The sequence below is a fragment of the Monodelphis domestica genome, chromosome 1, assembly GCF_027887165.1.
Source record: "Monodelphis domestica isolate mMonDom1 chromosome 1, mMonDom1.pri, whole genome shotgun sequence".
Lineage (NCBI taxonomy): Eukaryota > Metazoa > Chordata > Mammalia > Didelphimorphia > Didelphidae > Monodelphis > Monodelphis domestica.
In genome coordinates, this window is record NC_077227.1 from 362700818 (window position 1) to 362720486 (window position 19669).

Consider the following 19669-nt stretch of genomic DNA (forward strand, 5'->3'; position numbering starts at 1 on the left):
ATTTTGTTAGACTAAGTAGGGTGGAGTAATCTAAAGTTCACACTATGCCTGTAGGAATTGGAGATCAGACTTGAGAATTTATAAAATGAGACAGAACTGAAGATATCAATTTAGTTCAATGTGTTCGGTCATTTTCAAATTCTAATCAACTATGTAAATCTAGGATGCCTTTCCATATTCAATTTGGTTATTCTATAACCATGATCATATCTGAACTGTTGGCATCATCTTCCATTTAATTCAGAATTTGGTTGTTTAGAAAAGTAGCTGAGTTTTGAAAAAGTTCATGTGCTCATATTGTTTCTGAACAACTTCTTTGCCCATGTGTTCAACTTTTTGCTTACTTCCAGCTATTGCTGTTATTGTCTCCATTAGACTGCTGGATGCTAGTTAAGACTTAGGCACTTGTTTTCAGTTTCCAAGATTCCTAAAGGAAATGTTCAAGTTTATATGCTGGCTATCTTTTGGTTTCAAAATAGGCCCTGCTTTTTAGCAAATTTCCCCAAAAGCGACACCTGCTGGCCAACTAGATTAGGTGCAATAGATATTTGAATCCTTTAATGAAACTTAATTCATGAGATCATTGGTTTAAAGCTGACAAGGACCTTAGAAGTATCTAGTCCAACCCTCTCACTTTATAGATGAGGAAACTTAAGCCCAGAGAAGTTAAATAAATTCATGATCAATATATAATTTAGTACATTGCCAATTTACCACCATACTGAGAGAATAAAGGATTTTTAAAGCTGAAAGTCTAAATGCCCAAAATGACACATTGGAAAACAACTACACTTGGGAGTAAGAAGCCTGTGGTCAAATCTGGCCTTGGCTACTTGAAAACTGTGTGATCTTAAGCAAATCACTTGGCCTCTGTAGACTTGATTTTCCTTAATGAAGGAGTTTAGACTATGATCTCTCATCCCTATATTCTTCTCACGCTGAATTCTATGACTCTCTATAAGCAGGACTCTACCTGTTCAGGAAAAGTGAACTGAATGTCAGGGCTCTATTTGTCAGAGGACACAACCTTTGGCACCTAAAATCCTGACATTAGGAAAGTCAGTTGCTACCTTTATTATGATAGCTTAATGGCCAGATTCATCATCGATAAACTATTTCTTGAGTATCTACTTAGCAGATTCTTGTTAGTTTTGAAGTAAAAGGTGACCTCCAAGTTAAATTCTAAGTTTAAGTACCAGGTAAAAACAATCCTAAAAAAAGAACAAGGTTACAAAACACTAACAAAGTTCTTTTTAGAAAAAATAAATGAATCCATGATGCATATTTATTTGCATTAACACAAGTTTGCAGATTTAGATACATTGTTGGTAGAACTGTGCTCTGATCATTTTGGAAAACATTTTAGACTTTTAATATTAAATAGATTATATCCTTTGATCCCCAAATCCCACTGCTTAGCATATATATACAAGGAAGATAAGAAAGGTCTCACATATCCAAACATTCCCAATGAATCCTTAGAGTTTACAAAGAACTAGAAGGAAAACCCTTCAATTTGGGAATGACTGAATGAACTGTGATATATGAATGTAATGGAATATTATTACATCATGAGAAATGAGGAAGAAAGTAGATAAATAAGGGAAGATTTGTATAAACTGATGTTGAGTGAAATAAACAGGACCAGGAAAATATCACACTGACAATGTAATAATGTAAATTAAAAAAGATAAATAAAAGGAATCTAAAATTCTAAGTAACTGCAATGAAAGAGTCTTGGTCTCAGAACTGATAATAAAACATACTTCTTTTCTCTTAGCAGAGAAGAGGCAGACAATAACAAAGTTTCTTTCACTTAGATGTGATAAGTATTGTTATTTTTGCTTAATATTTTTTTCCTGTTTTAGGAGAGGTTCAATGTTGAGGTAGAAGGAGGTTCTACCTGGAAACACTGTGTTGCAAAAACAAAACAAAAACAAAAACAAAAACAAAAAGGCATCTAAAAACTAAAAAGGGCCTAGCAAAGGTGGTAGCATAGTGGAAAACCATTGGGTTTGGAGTCAAGAACAAAGTTTGAATTTTAGCTATGCAACTTACTAGCTGCATGACCTCTCTGGCTTCAACTTCCTTTTCTGTAAGAGAGGTAGGGGAGTGAAGTAGGTAATTTCTAGGGTCTCTTAGTTTAAAATATGATGCTACTCTACCACCATTCCAAAGGACTCATGATGAAACATGCTATCCATCTTGAGAGAGTGGATAGACTCAAAAGTGTAGCTAGAAACATGTTTTCTTTCTTTTTTTTTTTTTTGGAAATTGCTAACATGGGAATTTGTTTTGTTTGATATACTTATTTGTAACAAGATTTTTCTTGCCTTCTCAAAGGGCGGAGCAGAGGGAAGTAGGAGGGAGAGAACTGAGGAGTGAATTAAAAATAAAATTGAGTATTATAAATATTAAGCTTTTATATATTAAACCTTAAAAAACCAAATCATATGATACTGATATCTTTAAGCCAATTGTTGAAAGTGGCTTGCAGTCAATGAATTAAAAATTCTAGCAAACATCTTCATAACATACTTCCTGTCTGTTTTTCTCCCCTGGAGCAGAAGGCAATGAATTGATGAAAGATTTTCAAAAATTTATTTAAAAGTCATAATGAGGATTTTTCGATCTCTTTGCCAAGAGATTAAAAGAAATATATACAAGTTGGGTGTCTGGAATTTCTTTTCAAATGGTGTCATTGCTGTCCAAGGAAAGAAGCCATGGGATCATCTGGCCTCTGGCGCTTCATCCTGTATGCCTCCATTTCCTCTTCTGTGGGCTCTCGGGCTTCATACATGCTATTGTAGGGCCTCTTCCTCTCATCTAGCTGCATGATTTCCTTGACGTGGAGGAGGCGAGCCTCCTCAGCATTTAAAGCCTAATTGGAAAAAGAGAGAAGGAATGAATAGGGGAGCTACTTGCTCCACAGTGGAAGGGCAGAATGGATGCAGCACTGGGTGCTGACATTGGAAATCACTCAGGGGGCAGACCTCAAGGAATTCTTCAAACTCCAACTTAGAGACAATTATCATTCAATTTGCCACATAGTTTTAGTTTGTAAAAGTCAATTCTCACTATGAATTTTTCCATTTGTTTCAGCTATCACAGTCAATTTTAAAGAATTTTTGCTACATGACAAAGACTTAACAGAATTTGTTTTTCTGATAGATTTAATTCTTTACTTGAAGCCAACCCTGGGAAAACCTAACACACTTCAAAGTTTTACTTAAAGGTCAGGGAGTCAGTTTTTTTAGGCAGCTTATAGAACATAGGCATATTTCATTTGCAAACATTCTAAAATCTTTGGGGTAATGCCTTTAAATAAAGCATATGCCTTAAGAATTAAATTTAGGTGATACATCAAGAGAAAATCAAGTACCTTTTTCAGTTTTTCATGCTTCTTCTTTTCTTCACCCTCACTGTCAGAACTACTCTTCCTGTGCTTCTTCTTCTTCTTCTTCTTTTTCTCCTCTTTCTGTTTTTCTTGGTGAATCTTTGAGGAAGGATTAAGATGGAGGATTAATAAGGCAAATGTCCTTGGTCTGAATTTAGCTGTGTTAACTTGGGGTAACCTCCTTAACCTTTTATGAGCCCCAATCTCTTCACTGATAAAATAGTAATAATACTTGTATGAATTGCTCTACACATCTGCTGTGAGGAAAGTGCTTTTGCAAATTATAAAATGCTATATAAATGTGAGATGCTATTAACATGCTCATGAGGGACAAATTTTTATTACTTCTATACTTATTTATAGACTGTAAAAAACACTGGTGACCTGTTAAATGAAAAGGGCTGTGGCTTACCTCCATCAGAGTTTTTGGTCTGTTTGTTTGCTCTTCTCCCTCAGCATCATCAGGAATATATTCATCTGCATTCTGTTTAATTAAAAAGGAAAATGAACTGAATTGCTGTATCATAATGAATAGACATAATGTGAAAAGGTACTCCCCACATCACTATCCACCTAAGAAGAGGGTGTTTTTGATATATGTTTGACTTAAAGCTATGTTATAGTGGATGGATCCCTGACTATAGCCTGAGAAGATGTGTTAGAGCAGGTGTCAAACTCACATGCAAAAATCCTGGAACCAGATTAAAATTAATTAAGAAAATTTTAACAAAATTAGTAAAAAGATAATACAACCTAGATGATGTTAATTTATGGTTTTCTAAGTCTACATGCAGTTCACAGGGATCAAGATCTTTCTATGCGAGTTCAACAAGTGTGTGAGAGGACTGACCCTGTCTCTTGTCTATATGCCCTTGGCAAAGTGACGAATACCCTAAGTTTTCTAGCTATAGAGTGTGGATACAGACTCTCAAGTGAACACGTCTTGTAATTACAAAATAGAAACATGCCATTACAATCTGAATTTAACTGTTTCTCAGCTCAGGATAGGGATAAGGATTAGATGTGTGATTTCAGTGGTGAGGACACCACCAATCCAGGAAGGCACTATCTCTGCAACTAGTCTTAGAGAGTTGCCTAGGGTCATGGAGAGATTAAATGGCTTGTCCAGGGTCACACAGCCAAGATATTTCAGGGACAAGACTTGAATCCAGCTATAGCCTGTTTCTGAGTTGGCTCTCTATTCACTAATACCATGTTGCTGCATTTTTAAGATCAGAAAATAGTTTTCTGAAAAGAATTCTACAAAATGTAAAGTTAGGCAATAACAATGACTGACTCTGATGTTTAAAGGTAATCAGTCTGTAGTATTTATTTGTTCATCATTCATTCATTTAAAAAAAAACCCTTACCTTCTGTCTTAGAATCAACACTAAATATCAATTCCAAGGCAGAAGAGGGGATAGGCAACTGGGATTAAATGACTTGCTCAGGGTCACAAAGCTACGAAGTATCTGGGGAAAAATTTGAACCTAAGACTTCCTATCTCCAAGTCTGGCTCTTTATCCACTGAGCCACCTAACTGCCCTATTTATAGTATTCATTGCACTTATAGAAAAAAGGATACTCACAGCAATTTCCTTCCCAGCTTCTCCAGTACAGTAAGAAAACTTGACAAAAGAGTGACAGCACTTGTATCCCCATCTACCTTCTTTCCAATAGGAACCCCAGATATGCTGTAGACGAGAAAGATATTATTGAAAAACAGAATATACACTATTCTAAAATATCCTGTAAATTCAAGAGTATATAGTTATATAAGGTCTCTAGAACAATTCAGCAAGAGGGATAAAGGAGGCAGGCGAGCTTTAGAGCTCCCTTGTACAGATTTTATTGTTTACTTTTATAAGTGTGATATTTCTCTTACATGTTCAAAGGCAATCTAATAAAATTTTATTAACTTGAACTGAAGTTAATTTCTGATTAGCAAATTGTTTCTATACCAACAGGGAAAATTAGTAATATAAACACAATTTTATTTAATATCTGAAATAACACCAATTTTGAAAACATTTTCAAATAACCTGTTAACTTTAGTTTCTTCATCTGTCAAATGGGGTTATTAATTCCTGGCCTACATACTTCACCAGGTTGGGAAGACAAAAAAGGCAACAAGGGATGTAAAAGTAAAAAAGAAAGCATTTGAAAAAAGAAAAAAGAAAGTATTCTACTAATGTAATTCATAATTTGGCAACCCCATCCCTCTGTTGTAATGGATGTTTCCAATGTCATTGAGGACACAATCATCACTAAATCCAATGGTCCAATTCTCATCCCCCTTGACCATTCTATAATAGCACTTGATATCCCTGGATCAATTTCTGTGACAATATTCGTAGTTTTTCTCCAAAATTATCCTTGATTCCTTGTTATTCAACACCCTACATATTCAATCAGTAATCAAATCTTTTATTTTCTCTCTCCATAGTATCTCTTGAAACTGTCCCCTCTTCTCTATGCACATAGCTACCACTCTAGTTGGGTTTCCCAAACTCTTTTTGCAAAGACTATTAGGAGAACCTCTTAATTGGTCTTCCTGCCTCAAGTCTCTCTCTTCTACAATCAATCTTCTCAGCTATCAAAGTAAGTTTTGACTAAAGTATAAGTCTGACTATGTCACTATCATAACTCACCCAATTACAAGAGCTTCCTAGTGCCACTGGGATCAACTATAAGTTTATCTTTTTAGTTTTTAAAGTCCTTCACAACCTGGCCCCAACTTTATTATGAATTACTGTTCTCCTCACACTTCACATTCTGGGAAAATTGGCCAACTAGTGGCACTGTTGCACTGGTTGTCCATCATACCTAAAATGTATTATTTCCAACTTTTTTTTTTAATCCTTATCTTCTGTCTTAGAAGTGATACTAAGTATTGGTTCTAAGGCAGAGAGTGATAAGGGCTAGGCAATTGGGTCTAAGCAACTTGCTTAGGGTCACACAGCCAGGAAGTGTTGAAAGTCAAAATTGAACCCAGGCACCTCCAGGTCTGGTGTTCTATCCATTGAGCCACCTTGCTGCCTCTTTATTTTGAACTTTTATTTCCTTTGGCTCATGGATTTTCTTTTATATCAAGCCTTCCCTGATATCCACAGCTGGCAAAGATGCTAGGAAAGGATGGTGTGACTGGGATCCTAGAGTTGACAAACTGGACAGCAAAGTTCCAAGTGTAGTATGCTGGTTTGGATAGTTTCAATGTGCCAGTATCTACTATGGATTAATGAGTTTCTTAAAGAAATAACTGCTACCTTAGCATTATAGGTATATTAGCTAAAATAGACAAACATGAAAACAACATAAAGCAACAGCAAAGGCAGTTCTAATTTTCTGAGCTTACTGTATGATTGTTGATCTTGACATCCTCCTCATATTTAGAGCAGGCAACAGCTCGCTCTTGTCCTTTGATGATTGTTCCATGTCTTGAATATTCCACATAGTCTTCTGTTTGAGCTAACAGTAACTCAGAGGGGGGTGCATCCAGGTGTTCTTGACCTCCATACTAAAAAGAAATTACACCTGGTGAAGTATGCTGAAAGGTTTCACTCCAACAAATTATTTAAGGCATCTTTATGAATCAGTGAAATCCAAGATAACTTTACTGAATTCTTCTTAGGAGAAAAAGAACAATGGATAAAAAAAACAAATGAAAGAGGAAAGTAATAGCATTGAATTTTTAACTAATAAAGTAAAGGTATTCTAGAATGGTATAAAAATTATCATTGGTAAAAAATATAGACAAAATGATAAACTAAAGGAATTTTTCTTTTGACAGTATTATTATTCAAATTCCATTTTGGCCAAAATTACCTTCTCTAGGATGCTTTCTTTCTGTTGTTCTTTGAAATCTTCTTTTTTGACTTTAAATGATTTATATAGCAACTCCAGTTTTGTTGGGTCTGCTTGGAGATGTACTTCAGACCCTTTGTCATAAGCCTCCCAGGCAAACACTAAAGTGAATAAAGATATTAAGTTATTAATTAAATATTGCATTCAGAAAACATAAATTGAGCACCTACTATGTAAAGGCATAGGTAGGTGCTAAAGACATTATAAAGATAAATGGGAACTTGGTTCTTCCTTTAAAGGGCTTACAATACAGTTGGGAAGGGGCTATAAGACTGTATTTTGAATATTTACATGTATTATCACAGTACTAGTATTCTTTTGGCTAAGGATCATTTGACTTGGGCTTTAAAAGCAAAGTTTAAATTTGCCAGTATTTTCATTAGTTGATCTATTTGAAAGCAAGTCTTTTCTCATAGGAAAAAGCTTTTAATTTGATGCAAAAACTTACACTGTGTTTGTGCCATCGATATTGTATCTCCAGTGTATCGAACGAAATTGTCTCCTGCATAACTAACTCTAAGAGAACAAAAAGCAGATTATTTAATGAGGATGACTTCTCAAAAGGTACATTGTTTCTTGATCTTGATACATTATATTCATTTTAAATGAATTGTTGACTCATCTCACATTTATTTTAAAATATTCTCTTGTACTGCCATGTGCAAACAAAACAAATTGTAGACATACTTACTCATCAGGATTCTTTCCAGCATTGGCATAGGGATTCTCTCGCATTGCTCTTGTTTTTGGATCATAGTAGGCAGAATTGGGATCTAGATTTCGCAAATACTGTGAAAGAGAAGAAAAAGAAAACACATTTAGTTCTAACATTTATTTGTACAGTTAAGAACTTTTGAATTAAATAGTGTACATTTGAGAAAAATCAGTGTACCACTGGGGAGGCAGGGACAAGAATTAGATAAAAGGACCATAATATCATCACTGTTCTAGGTTCTCAAAGGCTCGGAAGTGCTCTAACTCCTATTACCAAAGTACTATTATAACTACATAAAAATTAATTTTGGTGTCTGAATTTTTAATGATTGTTACAAATTAAGACAACTAGAGCTTACTTTAGCAATGTCTTCTCGAATCCTGAGATTCCGGACTGTAATTCGTCTTTTAGAGTCAAAATTCTGCCCAGGCATATCAATGTCATCTGCATATTTATCTTCATCTTCATCTTCACTGTTATGGTCTCTTTCCTAAAAGAGAATAAAGTTAGAAAATGATTAAGAAAAATGGATCAAGGTTTTATGATTTAAGTGAGACCATTTGAACAATACCAAATCATCATCAACTAATAAAAAATAATTATATAGAGTATAATTTGCAGCAGGCACAGTAAATACAAAGATAAAAATGAGATAATACCTTCCATCAAAGAAATTACATTCTAATAGGAGAAAAAAAACATACAAATTTAAGTGACTATAAAACATAGGGGTAGGGACTATTCAATTGGCAGAGGTAACTTTCAGATGAGGAAACTTCCCTCAGTCAAGGCAGATCAGCGTCTTCTCTAAGATAGTTTATAGTCTTAAAAGTGCTTAGCAGGTGTTGGTAAACTACAGTTCATAGGCTAGTCATCTAATCTAAGAATAGCTTCTGCGTTTTAAAATACAACAAAATTTTATTTTTAAATTTAAAAACTATTATCTTACTATACTCCTTCCACATCTCTTCCTTTTAGAACATCTACCATCCTTCAAAGTTCAAGTCAAGTACCATCTACATGAGGCCTTTGTTGAATCTTGGCCAAGAGTACTAACAGATTAAGTGATTTGCCCAGATTCATATATAAAAAGTTGGTATGGGTAAGAACCAGGACTTGAATACAGATCTTCTTGGCTCCAAGACTATTTCTCTATCCACTCTATTATACTGCCTCTCTTAAATTTAACGTATATACAGTGTAATTTTATTTGTGTGTGTGGGGTAACAATGGAATGCTAGAAATGAAAAGTCAGCATTTCTCTCAGGGAACTATAATCCAGTTAATACTTTCTTTGAAATTCTCAAGCTATAGGTATATATGTTATATAATCAACCCAGGCTATTCACCCCTTCTCCACTGCACCAATAGTAACCATGAAAAGTCAAAGTAGATCTAGTTATTTATTTATTTATTTTTTTAAAGACCCTTACCATCTGTCTTAGAATCAATACTGTGTATTGGTTCCAAGGCAGAAGAGTGGTAAGGGCTAGGTAATGGGGGTTAAGTGACTTGCTCAGGGTCACACAGCTAGGAAGTATCTAAGGCCAGATTTAAACCTGGGACCTCCCATCTGTAGGCCTGACTCTTGATCCACTGAGCAACCCAGCTACCAGCAGATCTAGTTATTTCTGAGGCAAAAATTTCCTACCGTCTGAGAATTTGGTTCTTCTTCTCCCCACTGATGTTTTGGAGAATTCTGCAATAAGAAAGAAAACAAGGATTTTGTAACTTCTGAATTTGGACATATAATGACACTACATACACATTATAAGACATCTAATACCATTCTAACACCTAATCATACTAAAATTTACTTTGTTAAATATCGGGGCCAGTAAGAGTTCTAAATACAACTATCACCACTTAAATGCATTTAATTATCTATAGTCATTATTACCTAAATGGCTTATCCTTAGCTCAATCATTTAAATTTGTTATTTAGACTTATTATTTAGAATTACATAAATTCCCCATGAAGGATTTATAGAAAGGCAGACATAAGAAGTACAAAAGAGGAGAAAACAAATTTTGGTTATAATATGTATCAGTGTAAGAAGTATCCAATAGAAGAGACTGTGGATATATCAAAAAATAGTATTTTAAATAAACTCATCAGATGTACTCGCTGTACTTCAGTACATACAACTGGCTATATTTGTTAGCAAGTCCAAAGAATCAATTGATCAATGGGTATAGTTATTACCCAAATTGACCTTAGTAATCGATTCAAATGTAAAAGTTGTTATGTTTAACTGCATATATTTCTGGAATGTGTGGCAAAGATGGCACATGGGCACATACTACTGCCATACCCCTTTTCTCTGCTTGGAGCTACTGCCAGACTCAGGAATTAAAAACAAGACAAATACACTGAAAAGTTATCAAAAACATTATTCAAAGATTTTTTCTATAATTTTTATGTAACTGTAAAACAAACAAAAAACCTACCCCATAACATAAATATTCTACAAAACAATGGCTAAATAGATTGTGATACAATGAAGCAATAATGTTGTGACATTTTAATTAAGACCTAGGAATATAAAGAAGTCTAGACAGCTCTCTATGAAACAAGGGGGGAAATGGAGAACTACAAGAACTGTATACACACTATAATGAAGAAAACAAATGAGAATTCTTACTGAAGTTATTCTTTATGCACTGAAATAAATTAGTTTAAACATAAATAGCTACCAAGCATGTTTAGTTTTACTGATGCTCAATATTAAGTTAAAAACAAAACAAAACAAAACACAAAAAACAAACCCTTACCTTCTGTGTGTATTGGATTCAAGGCTGAAGAATGGTAAGGTTTAGGCACTGGGGGTTAAGTGATATGCCCAAGGCCACACAACTAGGAAGTATCTGAGGCCAAATTTGAACTCAGGACCACCTTTTTCTGGTCTTGGCTCTCAATCTACTGGGCCATTTTGCTACTCCTCAAAATTAAGTTTTAAGAAAACACTTTAAAAAATGGCATTGGTCCTCATGCATTTATTTTAAGTTGGCATTAGTTCAACCTCCCCTACCTTTACTTCACTGAATAAAAGGAATTTATTCAACATTCTGTTCCACCTACCAAATGTCTAATGGAAAGGAGTTGACACCATGGTACAGCACTTTTTTTTTTTAAACCCCTACCTTCTGTCTTAGAATCAATATTGTGTATTGGTTCCAAGGCAGAAGAGTGGCAAGGGCTAGGCAATGGGGGTTAAGTGACTTGCCCAGGCCCACACAACTGGGAAGTGGCTGAGGTCATATTTGAACCTAGGACCTCCCGTCTCTAGGCCTGACTTTCAATCCACTGAGCCACCCAGCTGTCCTCCAAGGTACAGCACTTTTAAAAGACTGCAAACCTTACCTTAGTAAACTAACAAATAGCAAGTTTACAACTCGCTATTTTTAAAAAAGACTATTTTTTTGAGATGATCTAAAGACTATATTGTTGACACAACACTTCTGTTAAATCTCCAGTTTTCAATATCAGGTCTAAACATTTTACCTTGTAGCAAGGTTAACTAAATATTTGCTATATCCATTTCATTGAAAATTAACAGAAGTTATTATATTCAATTACGTACCACTTGTTCCATTAATTTTCCTGAGGCTAATTCTTCCTGTAGCTTCTGAGCTTTCAGTGTACGTTTAGCCTACAGAACAGAAATATTTTAAACCACAAACAAAGCAACCTTTTGACAATTTTTTAAAAACAATGAAACAAATAATTAGTACTTTTACTATTTTCAATAAAGGCAAGGAACTGGACCACATGATCTCCTACTAGCCTACAAACATTATGATTATAAACATAAAATGAACTATAACTTCAGGTAATCAGGTAATATTTCTATCTTATCTTTACCTAATAGTAATTCCATTAATTGGTATTAAAATCAACACCTAAAAAAAAGACAAAACATTCTGGCTGGTTGAGGTTAATGTCATTTACTAGTTGTTTAAATCCATTATTACTATTACTAACTTAAAAACGAAACACAACAACTGTATGCCATTTTAGATATATCCTCTGAGCTCATTATGTTTTATTAATACAGAATGTGGAACAGAAAATAAAATGTACATTTATTCAACAGAGATTATGGAAAATCAGGGATTTTTACTCACCAGGTCCACTTTAGCATATTCTTCCACAATCTTCATATGTTCCTCTGAGTTGTAGCCATTCCACCGATCCCTTTTACCATCATAGTCAAACATAAGCTGAGGCTGGATATGTTCATCTGGTGCTATATTAGTTCCTGTGAATTTGGCGCCTACACGCCTAGGTCTCTGGAAAATAGCACATTATTTTATCTTTTCTTAAATAATTGTATCCTTAGAAGACACTTTGATCTAGTCTTTCTCTCACACAGATTGGAATGACAATATTTTAGAGAGAGTAAATGTTGTTGACTTTGACTGATGACTACTTTTCCTTCATTTAGAATTTTCTAACTATTCTGATCAAATTTTCTCAAAACATTCTACTGTTCATGAAAAATAATTTTACAAAAACCCATTTTCATTACTTCTCAGAAAAATGAAACAAAATGAACAAAATCCCTGGTAAGAATCTCTGAAGCCTTAAATATAAAGCTTACCTCAAAGCAGTCTTTTTTTTTATGAGTCAGAGCCCCACAATTTTCACATGCTCCTTTGCGGTATTTTGTAGTCACAATATTCTAAAAAGGCAAACAAAAATGCAAAGAATTGGTTCCATCCAGATATATATGGTAGAAATAATTTTTTTTCAGATTATGCTTTTTAATATGCCTCTCAAGACGATGTTACCCTAAAATGCTGGAAGATTTGATAAAATAAAGTAAAATATTATTGGAAGAATAATTAGTTTGGACTAAATTGGGAAAAAAATCCTCAAAAGACAAACAACCCCACTGAAATTTGGGGTATTTGAAATATGAGGTAAAGTCTGGAGACTTTGGTAATGCAGCTTTGAATAGCAAAAGCCTATCTGCTAATGTTATACATCATATGAATTTTAAACTTCAAAACAGGTTTCTTTTTTAAAAAATTATTCCTTAAAAGATTTTTTTTGGGATGAGGATTATGTTCATAATTTAAAATTTTTCTACCAACTCATATCCACAGTTCACATACCTCCTTTACACCCCTCTTATACCATTCTCCAGATGAACTGTATTCTTTTTGTTTCTCAGGCTGAGGTCTCTGATGCTTTAGTGTGGGTCTTTTTGATGGATCTATATACCATGGCACAGAGGAGATGTACTGAGGAATATGAGGATTGATATCTCTGTAATAAGATAAAAGTTAGAAAGTTCAACAAAGGAGAAATTAAGGTGTGTTTAGTATAAATATACTTTTCAGGAAAACATAATCACTTACTTTCCCTCCTCATCTACTTCAGCTGGAGCATTTCCCAACTTTCTCTGTTCTTCTAGCTCTTTTTTCTTCCTCCAGTCTTCCCTTGTCATTTTCTTTGGCTCTTCCAAACCCATGTCATTTGATCCCCCTGAGGGGGCAGTGTTTATTGCTTCTGCCACAGCAGCTGACATGGTCCCAGTTATATCTGAGGAGGAAAAATAACTTAGATTTGAAGGAGGCAGTTTTTCTTTGTATCACTTTTGGATACATGCCAATAATAAGTAATTCTGGGACCTTATAAAAATTATATTTCATAACTCTTCATTCCTTCATAGGCTACTATGAAGCTGTGACCTCAAAAATGTGGGTTTCAAGACTGTGAATTGCCAAAACTGTAAAGATAATTTTTAGTGTCTTGATTTAAATAAAAAATAAGTGGTCTCCATGGGAAAATTCCCAAAATACAAAAATACCCAAGTCAGCTGGGTTTTTATGGAGATTTTAATTAATACAAATAAAGGAATTAAGGGAAGGGAAAGAGACAGAGTAAGAGGAAATAGTAGGAAAAGGCTAGGGCCTAGGCCTTTCTTTCTTTCTTTTTTTTAATATATTTTATTTGATAATTTCCAAGCATTATTCATTAAAGACATAGATCATTTTCTTTTCCTTCCCCCCATCCCCCATAGCCGACGCGTAAATCCACTGGGCATTACATGTTTTCTTGATTTGAACCCATTGCTTTGTTGATAATATTTGCATTAGAGTGTTCATTTAGAGTCTCTTCTCTGTCATGTCCCCTCAACCGCTGTATTCAGGCAGTTGCTTTTCCTCGGTGTTTCCACTCCCATAGTTTATCCTTTGCTTATGAATAGTGTTTTTTTCTCCTAGATCCCTGCAAATTGTTCAGGGACATTACACCGCCATTAATGGAGAAGTCCATTACGTTCGATTATACCACAGTGTATTAGTCTCTGTGTACAATGTTCTCCTGGTTCTGCTCCTCTCGCTCTGCATCACTTCCTGGAGGTTGTTCCAGTCTCCATGGAACTCCTCCACTTTATTATTCCTTTTAGCACAATAGTATTCCATCACCAACATATACCACAATTTGCTCAGCCATTCCCCAATTGATGGGCATCCCCTCGTTTTCCAGTTTTTGGCCACCACAAAGAGCACAGCTATGAATATTTTTGTACAATGTCCATTATCTCTTTGGGGTACAGAGCCAGCAGTGCTATGGCTGGATCAAAGGGTAGATATTCTTTTGTCGCCCTTTGGGCATAGTTCCAAATTGCCCTCCAGAATGGTTGGATCAGTTCACAACTCCACCAGCAATGAATTAATGTCCCTACTTTGCCACATCCCTTCCAGCATTCATTACTTTCGTTTGCTGTTATGTTAGCCAATCTGATAGGTGTGAGGTGATACCTCAGAGTTGTTTTGATTTGCATCTCTCTGATTATAAGAGATTTAGAACACTTCATGTGCTTGTTAATAGTTTTGATTTCTTTATCTGAGAACTGCCTATCCATGTCCCTTGCCCATTTATCAATTGGAGAATGGCTTGATTTTTTGTACAATTGATTTAGCTCTTTATAAATATGAGTAATTAAACCTTTGTCAGAGGTTTCTATGAAGATTTTTTCCCAATTTGTTGTTTCCCTTCTGATTTTAGTTACATTGGTTTTGTTTGTACAAAAGCTTTTTAGTTTGATGTAGTCAAAATTATTTATTTTACATTTTGTGATTCTTTCTATGTCTTGCTTGGTTTTAAAGCCTTTCCCCTCCCAAAGGTCTGACATGTATACCATTCTATGTTTACCCAGTTTACTTATGGTTTCCTTCCTTATGTTTAAGTCACTCACCCATTTTGAATTTATCTTGGTGTAGGGTGTGAGGTGTTGATCTATTCCTAGTCTCTCCCACACTGTCTTCCAATTTTCCCAGCAGTTTTTATCGAATAGTGGATTTTTGTCCCAAAAGCTGGGATCTTTGGGTTTATCGTATACTGTCTTGCTGAGGTCGCTTTCCTCCAGTCTATTCCACTGATCTTCCTTTCTGTTTCTTAGCCAGTACCAAATTGTTTTGATGACTGCTGCTTTGTAATATAGTTTAAGGTCAGGGACTGCAAGGCCCCCATCATATGTGGTTTTTTTCACGATTTCCCTGGATATCCTTGATCTTTTGTTCTTCCAAATGAACTTAGTTATGGTTTTTTCTAAATCAGTGAAGAAGTATTTTGGTAGTTCAATGGGTATGGCTCTAAATAGATAAATAAGTTTGGGTAGGATGGTCATTTTTATTATATTGGCTCGTCCTATCCATGAGCAGTTAATGTTTTTCCATTTGCTCAAGTCTAGTTTTAGTTGTGTGGCAAGTGTTTTGTAGTTGTGTTCATATAGTTCCTGTGTTTGTCTTGGGAGGTAGATTCCTAGGTATTTTATTTTGTCTAAGGTGATTTTGAATGGGATTTCTCTTTCTAGTTCTTGCTGCTGAGCTGTGTTGGAGATATATAGAAAAGCTGATGATTTATGTGGGTTTATTTTGTATCCTGCAACTTTGCTAAAGTTGTTGATTATTTCAATTAGCTTTTTGGTTGAATCTCTAGTAGACCATCATGTCATCTGCAAAGAGTGATAACTTGGTCTCCTCCTTGCCTATTTTGATGCCTTCAATTTCTTTTTCTTCTCTAATTGCTACTGCTAGTGTTTCTAGTACAATGTCAAATAGTAGAGGTGATAATGGGCATCCTTGTTTCACTCCTGATCTTATTGGGAATGCATCTAGTTTATCCCCATTGCAGATGATATTAGCTGATGGTTTTAGATATATACTGTTTATTATTTTTAGGAATGACCCTTCTATTCCTATGCTTTCTAGTGTTTTTAATAGGAATGGGTGTTGTATTTTATCAAATGCTTTTTCTGCGTCTATTGAGATAATCATGTGGTTCTTGCTGGTTTGCTTGTTGATGTGGTCAATTATGTGGATGGTTTTCCTAATGTTGAACCAGCCCTGCATCCCTGGTATAAATCCTACTTGATCATGGTGAATGATCCTTCTGATCACTTGCTGGAGTCTTTTTGCTAGTATCCTATTTAAGATTTTTGCATCTATATTCATTAGGGAGATTGGTCTATAGTTTTCTTTCTCTGTTTTTGACCTGCCTGGTTTTGGAATCAGTACCATGTTTGTGTCATAAAAGGAGTTTGGTAGAACTCCCTCTTTGCTTATTATGTCAAATAGTTTGTATAGTACTGGGATTAACTGTTCTCTGAATGTTTGATAGAATTCACTGGTGAATCCATCAGGCCCTGGGGATTTTTTCTTAGGAAGTTCTTTGATGGCTTGTTGGATTTCATTTTCTGATATGGGATTATTTAAGAATTCTATTTCCTCTTCTGTTAGTCTAGGCAGTTTGTATTTTTGTATATATTCATCCATTTCTCCTAAATTGGTGTATTTATTGCCATATAATTGGGCAAAGTAATTTCTAATGATTGCCTTAATTTCCTCTTCATCGGAGGTGCTGTCCCCCTTTTTATCTTTAATGCTGTGAATTTGCTTTTCTTCCTTCCTTTTTTTAATTAGATTGGCCAGTACTTTGTCTATTTTGTTTGTTTTTTCAAAGTACCAGCTTCTAGTCTTATTTATTAAATCAATAGTTCTATCACTTTCGATTTTATTAATTTCTCCCTTAATTTTTAGGATTTCTAGTTTGGTTTTCTGCTGGGGGGTTTTAATTTGATCGCTTTCGAGTTTTTTCATTTGCATTTCCAATTGATTGATCTCTGCTCTCCCTAGTTTGTTAATATAAGCATTCAGGGATATGAATTTACCTCTGATTACCGTTTTGGCTGCATCTCAAAAGGTTTGAAAGGATGTCTCGCCATTGTCATTTTCCTCGATGAAATTATTAATTGTTTCTATGATTTCTTCTTTAACTAAACGGTTTTGGAGTATCATATTGTTTAATTTCCAATTGGTTTTAGATTTGTTTTTCCATGTACCATTACTAATCATTATTTTTATTGCCTTGTGATCTGAGAAGGCTGCATTCATTATTTCTGCTTTTCTGCATTTGTGTGCTATGTTTCTGTGACCTAATGTATGGTCAATTTTTGTGAATGTGCCATGTGGTGCTGAGAAGAAGGTGTATTCCTTTTTATCCCTATTTATTTTTCTCCATATGTCTATTAATTCTAATTTTTCTAAGATTTCATTCACTTCTTTTACCTCTTTCTTATTTATTTTTTGATTTGATTTATCTAAATTTGATAATGGTTGGTTTAAGTCTCCCACTAATATGGTTTTACTATCTATTTCTTCCTTCAATTCTCCTAGTTTCTCCATTAGAAATTTGGGTGCTATATTATTTGGTGCATACATGTTGATTAATGATATTTCCTCATTGTCTAAAGTCCCTTTTAACAAAATATAATTACCTTCCCTATCCCTTTTGATCAGGTCTATTTTTGCTTTGGCTTTATCAGATATCATGATTACCACTCCTGCCTTCTTTCTGTCAGTTGAGGCCCAGAAGGTCTTACTCCATCCTTTAATTCTGACCTTGTGGGTGTCAACCCGCCTCATGTGTGTTTCTTGAAGACAACATATGGTAGGGTTTTGGATTCTAATCCATTCTGCTATTCGTCTACGTTTTATGGGTGAGTTCATCCCATTCACGTTCAAAGTTATGATTGTCATTTGTGGACTCCCTGGCATTTTGATAGCCATCCCTAATTCTAACCTTTTCTTCTTCGGCTCTACCTTTTAGTCCAGTGATTTACTTTAAATCAGTCCCCCTTATCCCCTCCCTTGATATGTTTCCCTTTTTAGTCCCTCCCCTTTTGTTCCCTCCTCCTTCCCCCTCTCTTTTTGTTCTCCCTCTCCCCCTCCCCCCCTTGGTTTTCCCTTCTCCCTACCCTTGTTGGGTAAGATAAAATTCAAGATCCCAATGGATCTGGATGTTTTTCCCTCTCAGAGTTGATTTCCCTGAGATTAAGGTTTAAGTAAAAAACCCTCTCTTCCTCTCCTTCTTATAGGAGTTTTCTTCCCCTCCCCTTCCCATGTGAATCTTTGTGTGAGAAAGATTATTCTATTTGGTCTTTCTTTACCCCCTATTTATACATTACATTTTCCCCACATATTAGTATACATAGATTGATATAAATGTAGTCCTTATAGAAGAGAGTTTGAGTAAAAGAAGAAGATAACATTTTTCCCCTGTCCTTAATATTTACCTTTTCAGGTATTCCTTGCTCTTTGATTTTCGGTATCAAACTTTCCACAGAGCTCTGGTCTTTTCTTTGCAAAAAGTTGGAAGTCTTCTATTTTGTTGAATGCCCATACTTTCCCTTGGAAGTATATAGTCAGTTTTGCTGGGTAGCTGATTCTTGGTTGAAGACCCAGCTCTCTTGCCTTTCTGAAGATCATGTTCCATGCCTTACGATCATTCAGAGTAGAACTTGCAAGGTCTTGTGTGACCCTGATTGGCATTCCTTTATATCTAAATTGTCTTTTTCTGGCTTCCTGTAGGATTTTTTCTTTTGTTTGATAGCTTTGGAATTTGGCAATTACATTCCTGGGAGTTGTCTTTTGGGGGTTCAGTGTAGAAGGTGTTCTGTGAGCTCTGTCAGTGGCTGTATTGCCCCCTTGTTCTAGAATCTCTGGGCAATTTTCTTTGATTATATCTTGTATCACCATGTCGAGTTTGGTGTTTATTTCTGGCTTTTCTGGAAGTCCAATTATTCTTAAATTATCTCTTCTCCCTCTATTTTCCAGATCTGTCACCTTGTCGGTGAGATATTTTATGTTCTCTTCTAATTTCTTGGTATTTTGGCTTTGCTTTATTAATTCTTGCTCTTTTACACGATCGTTGTCTTCCAGCTGCCTGATTCTGGCCTTTAAAGCCTGGTTTTCCTTTTCAGTTTGGTCACACCGGTTTTGTAGATGCGTGAATTTCTTTTGCATTATTTCCCACTTTTCCTCCCAGAAGGCTTCCATCTTTTTGGTCATTTCTGATTCAAATTCTTCATGGGTTTGTGGAGAGTTTCCATTTCCTTTGGAAGGTTTCGGAGCATTTTCTTGCGTATCATCTTCTATCTCCTCTGTATTTTGTATTTTGGCTCCACAGAATGTGTCCAAAGTCGCCCCTTTCTTCTTATTTTTCTTGGGATTTTGGGGCTTCTGTGCTTCTGTGGAGTTTGCCATCTCTGAATGTGGAGAATTAGCTTTTCTTATCTCTGTCTGGTGTTCAGAGGTTTTAGTCCTGGGCAGATTGTCGGTTCTATGAGCTTTCCCTGGGTTAAATTGAGTATGCCTCACTGGAACTGGAGTGGAAGGGT

At 35.2% G+C, this 19669-nt stretch overlaps 1 protein-coding gene across 2 annotated transcripts in view; it reads right to left on the reverse strand.

Moving 5' to 3' along the window:
* Nucleotides 1-1267: 1267 nt before the first annotated feature.
* Nucleotides 1268-19669, reverse strand: part of SLU7 (SLU7 homolog, splicing factor) — a 56468-nt gene continuing 38066 nt past the window's right edge. For both annotated transcript variants that reach the window (XM_056811540.1, XM_001379883.4), the window contains exons 2-16: nucleotides 13344-13527; nucleotides 13098-13251; nucleotides 12581-12661; nucleotides 12105-12269; nucleotides 11561-11629; nucleotides 9628-9675; nucleotides 8335-8466; nucleotides 7953-8050; nucleotides 7710-7777; nucleotides 7223-7362; nucleotides 6753-6914; nucleotides 4987-5091; nucleotides 3810-3881; nucleotides 3383-3496; nucleotides 1268-2881 (exon numbers count right to left, since the gene is read on the reverse strand). In XM_056811540.1, coding sequence (XP_056667518.1) covers nucleotides 2699-2881; nucleotides 3383-3496; nucleotides 3810-3881; nucleotides 4987-5091; nucleotides 6753-6914; nucleotides 7223-7362; nucleotides 7710-7777; nucleotides 7953-8050; nucleotides 8335-8466; nucleotides 9628-9675; nucleotides 11561-11629; nucleotides 12105-12269; nucleotides 12581-12661; nucleotides 13098-13251; nucleotides 13344-13527 — 1775 coding nt within the window. In that variant the 3' untranslated portion in view covers nucleotides 1268-2698. The remainder of the gene's footprint in view (nucleotides 2882-3382; nucleotides 3497-3809; nucleotides 3882-4986; nucleotides 5092-6752; nucleotides 6915-7222; nucleotides 7363-7709; nucleotides 7778-7952; nucleotides 8051-8334; nucleotides 8467-9627; nucleotides 9676-11560; nucleotides 11630-12104; nucleotides 12270-12580; nucleotides 12662-13097; nucleotides 13252-13343; nucleotides 13528-19669) is intronic.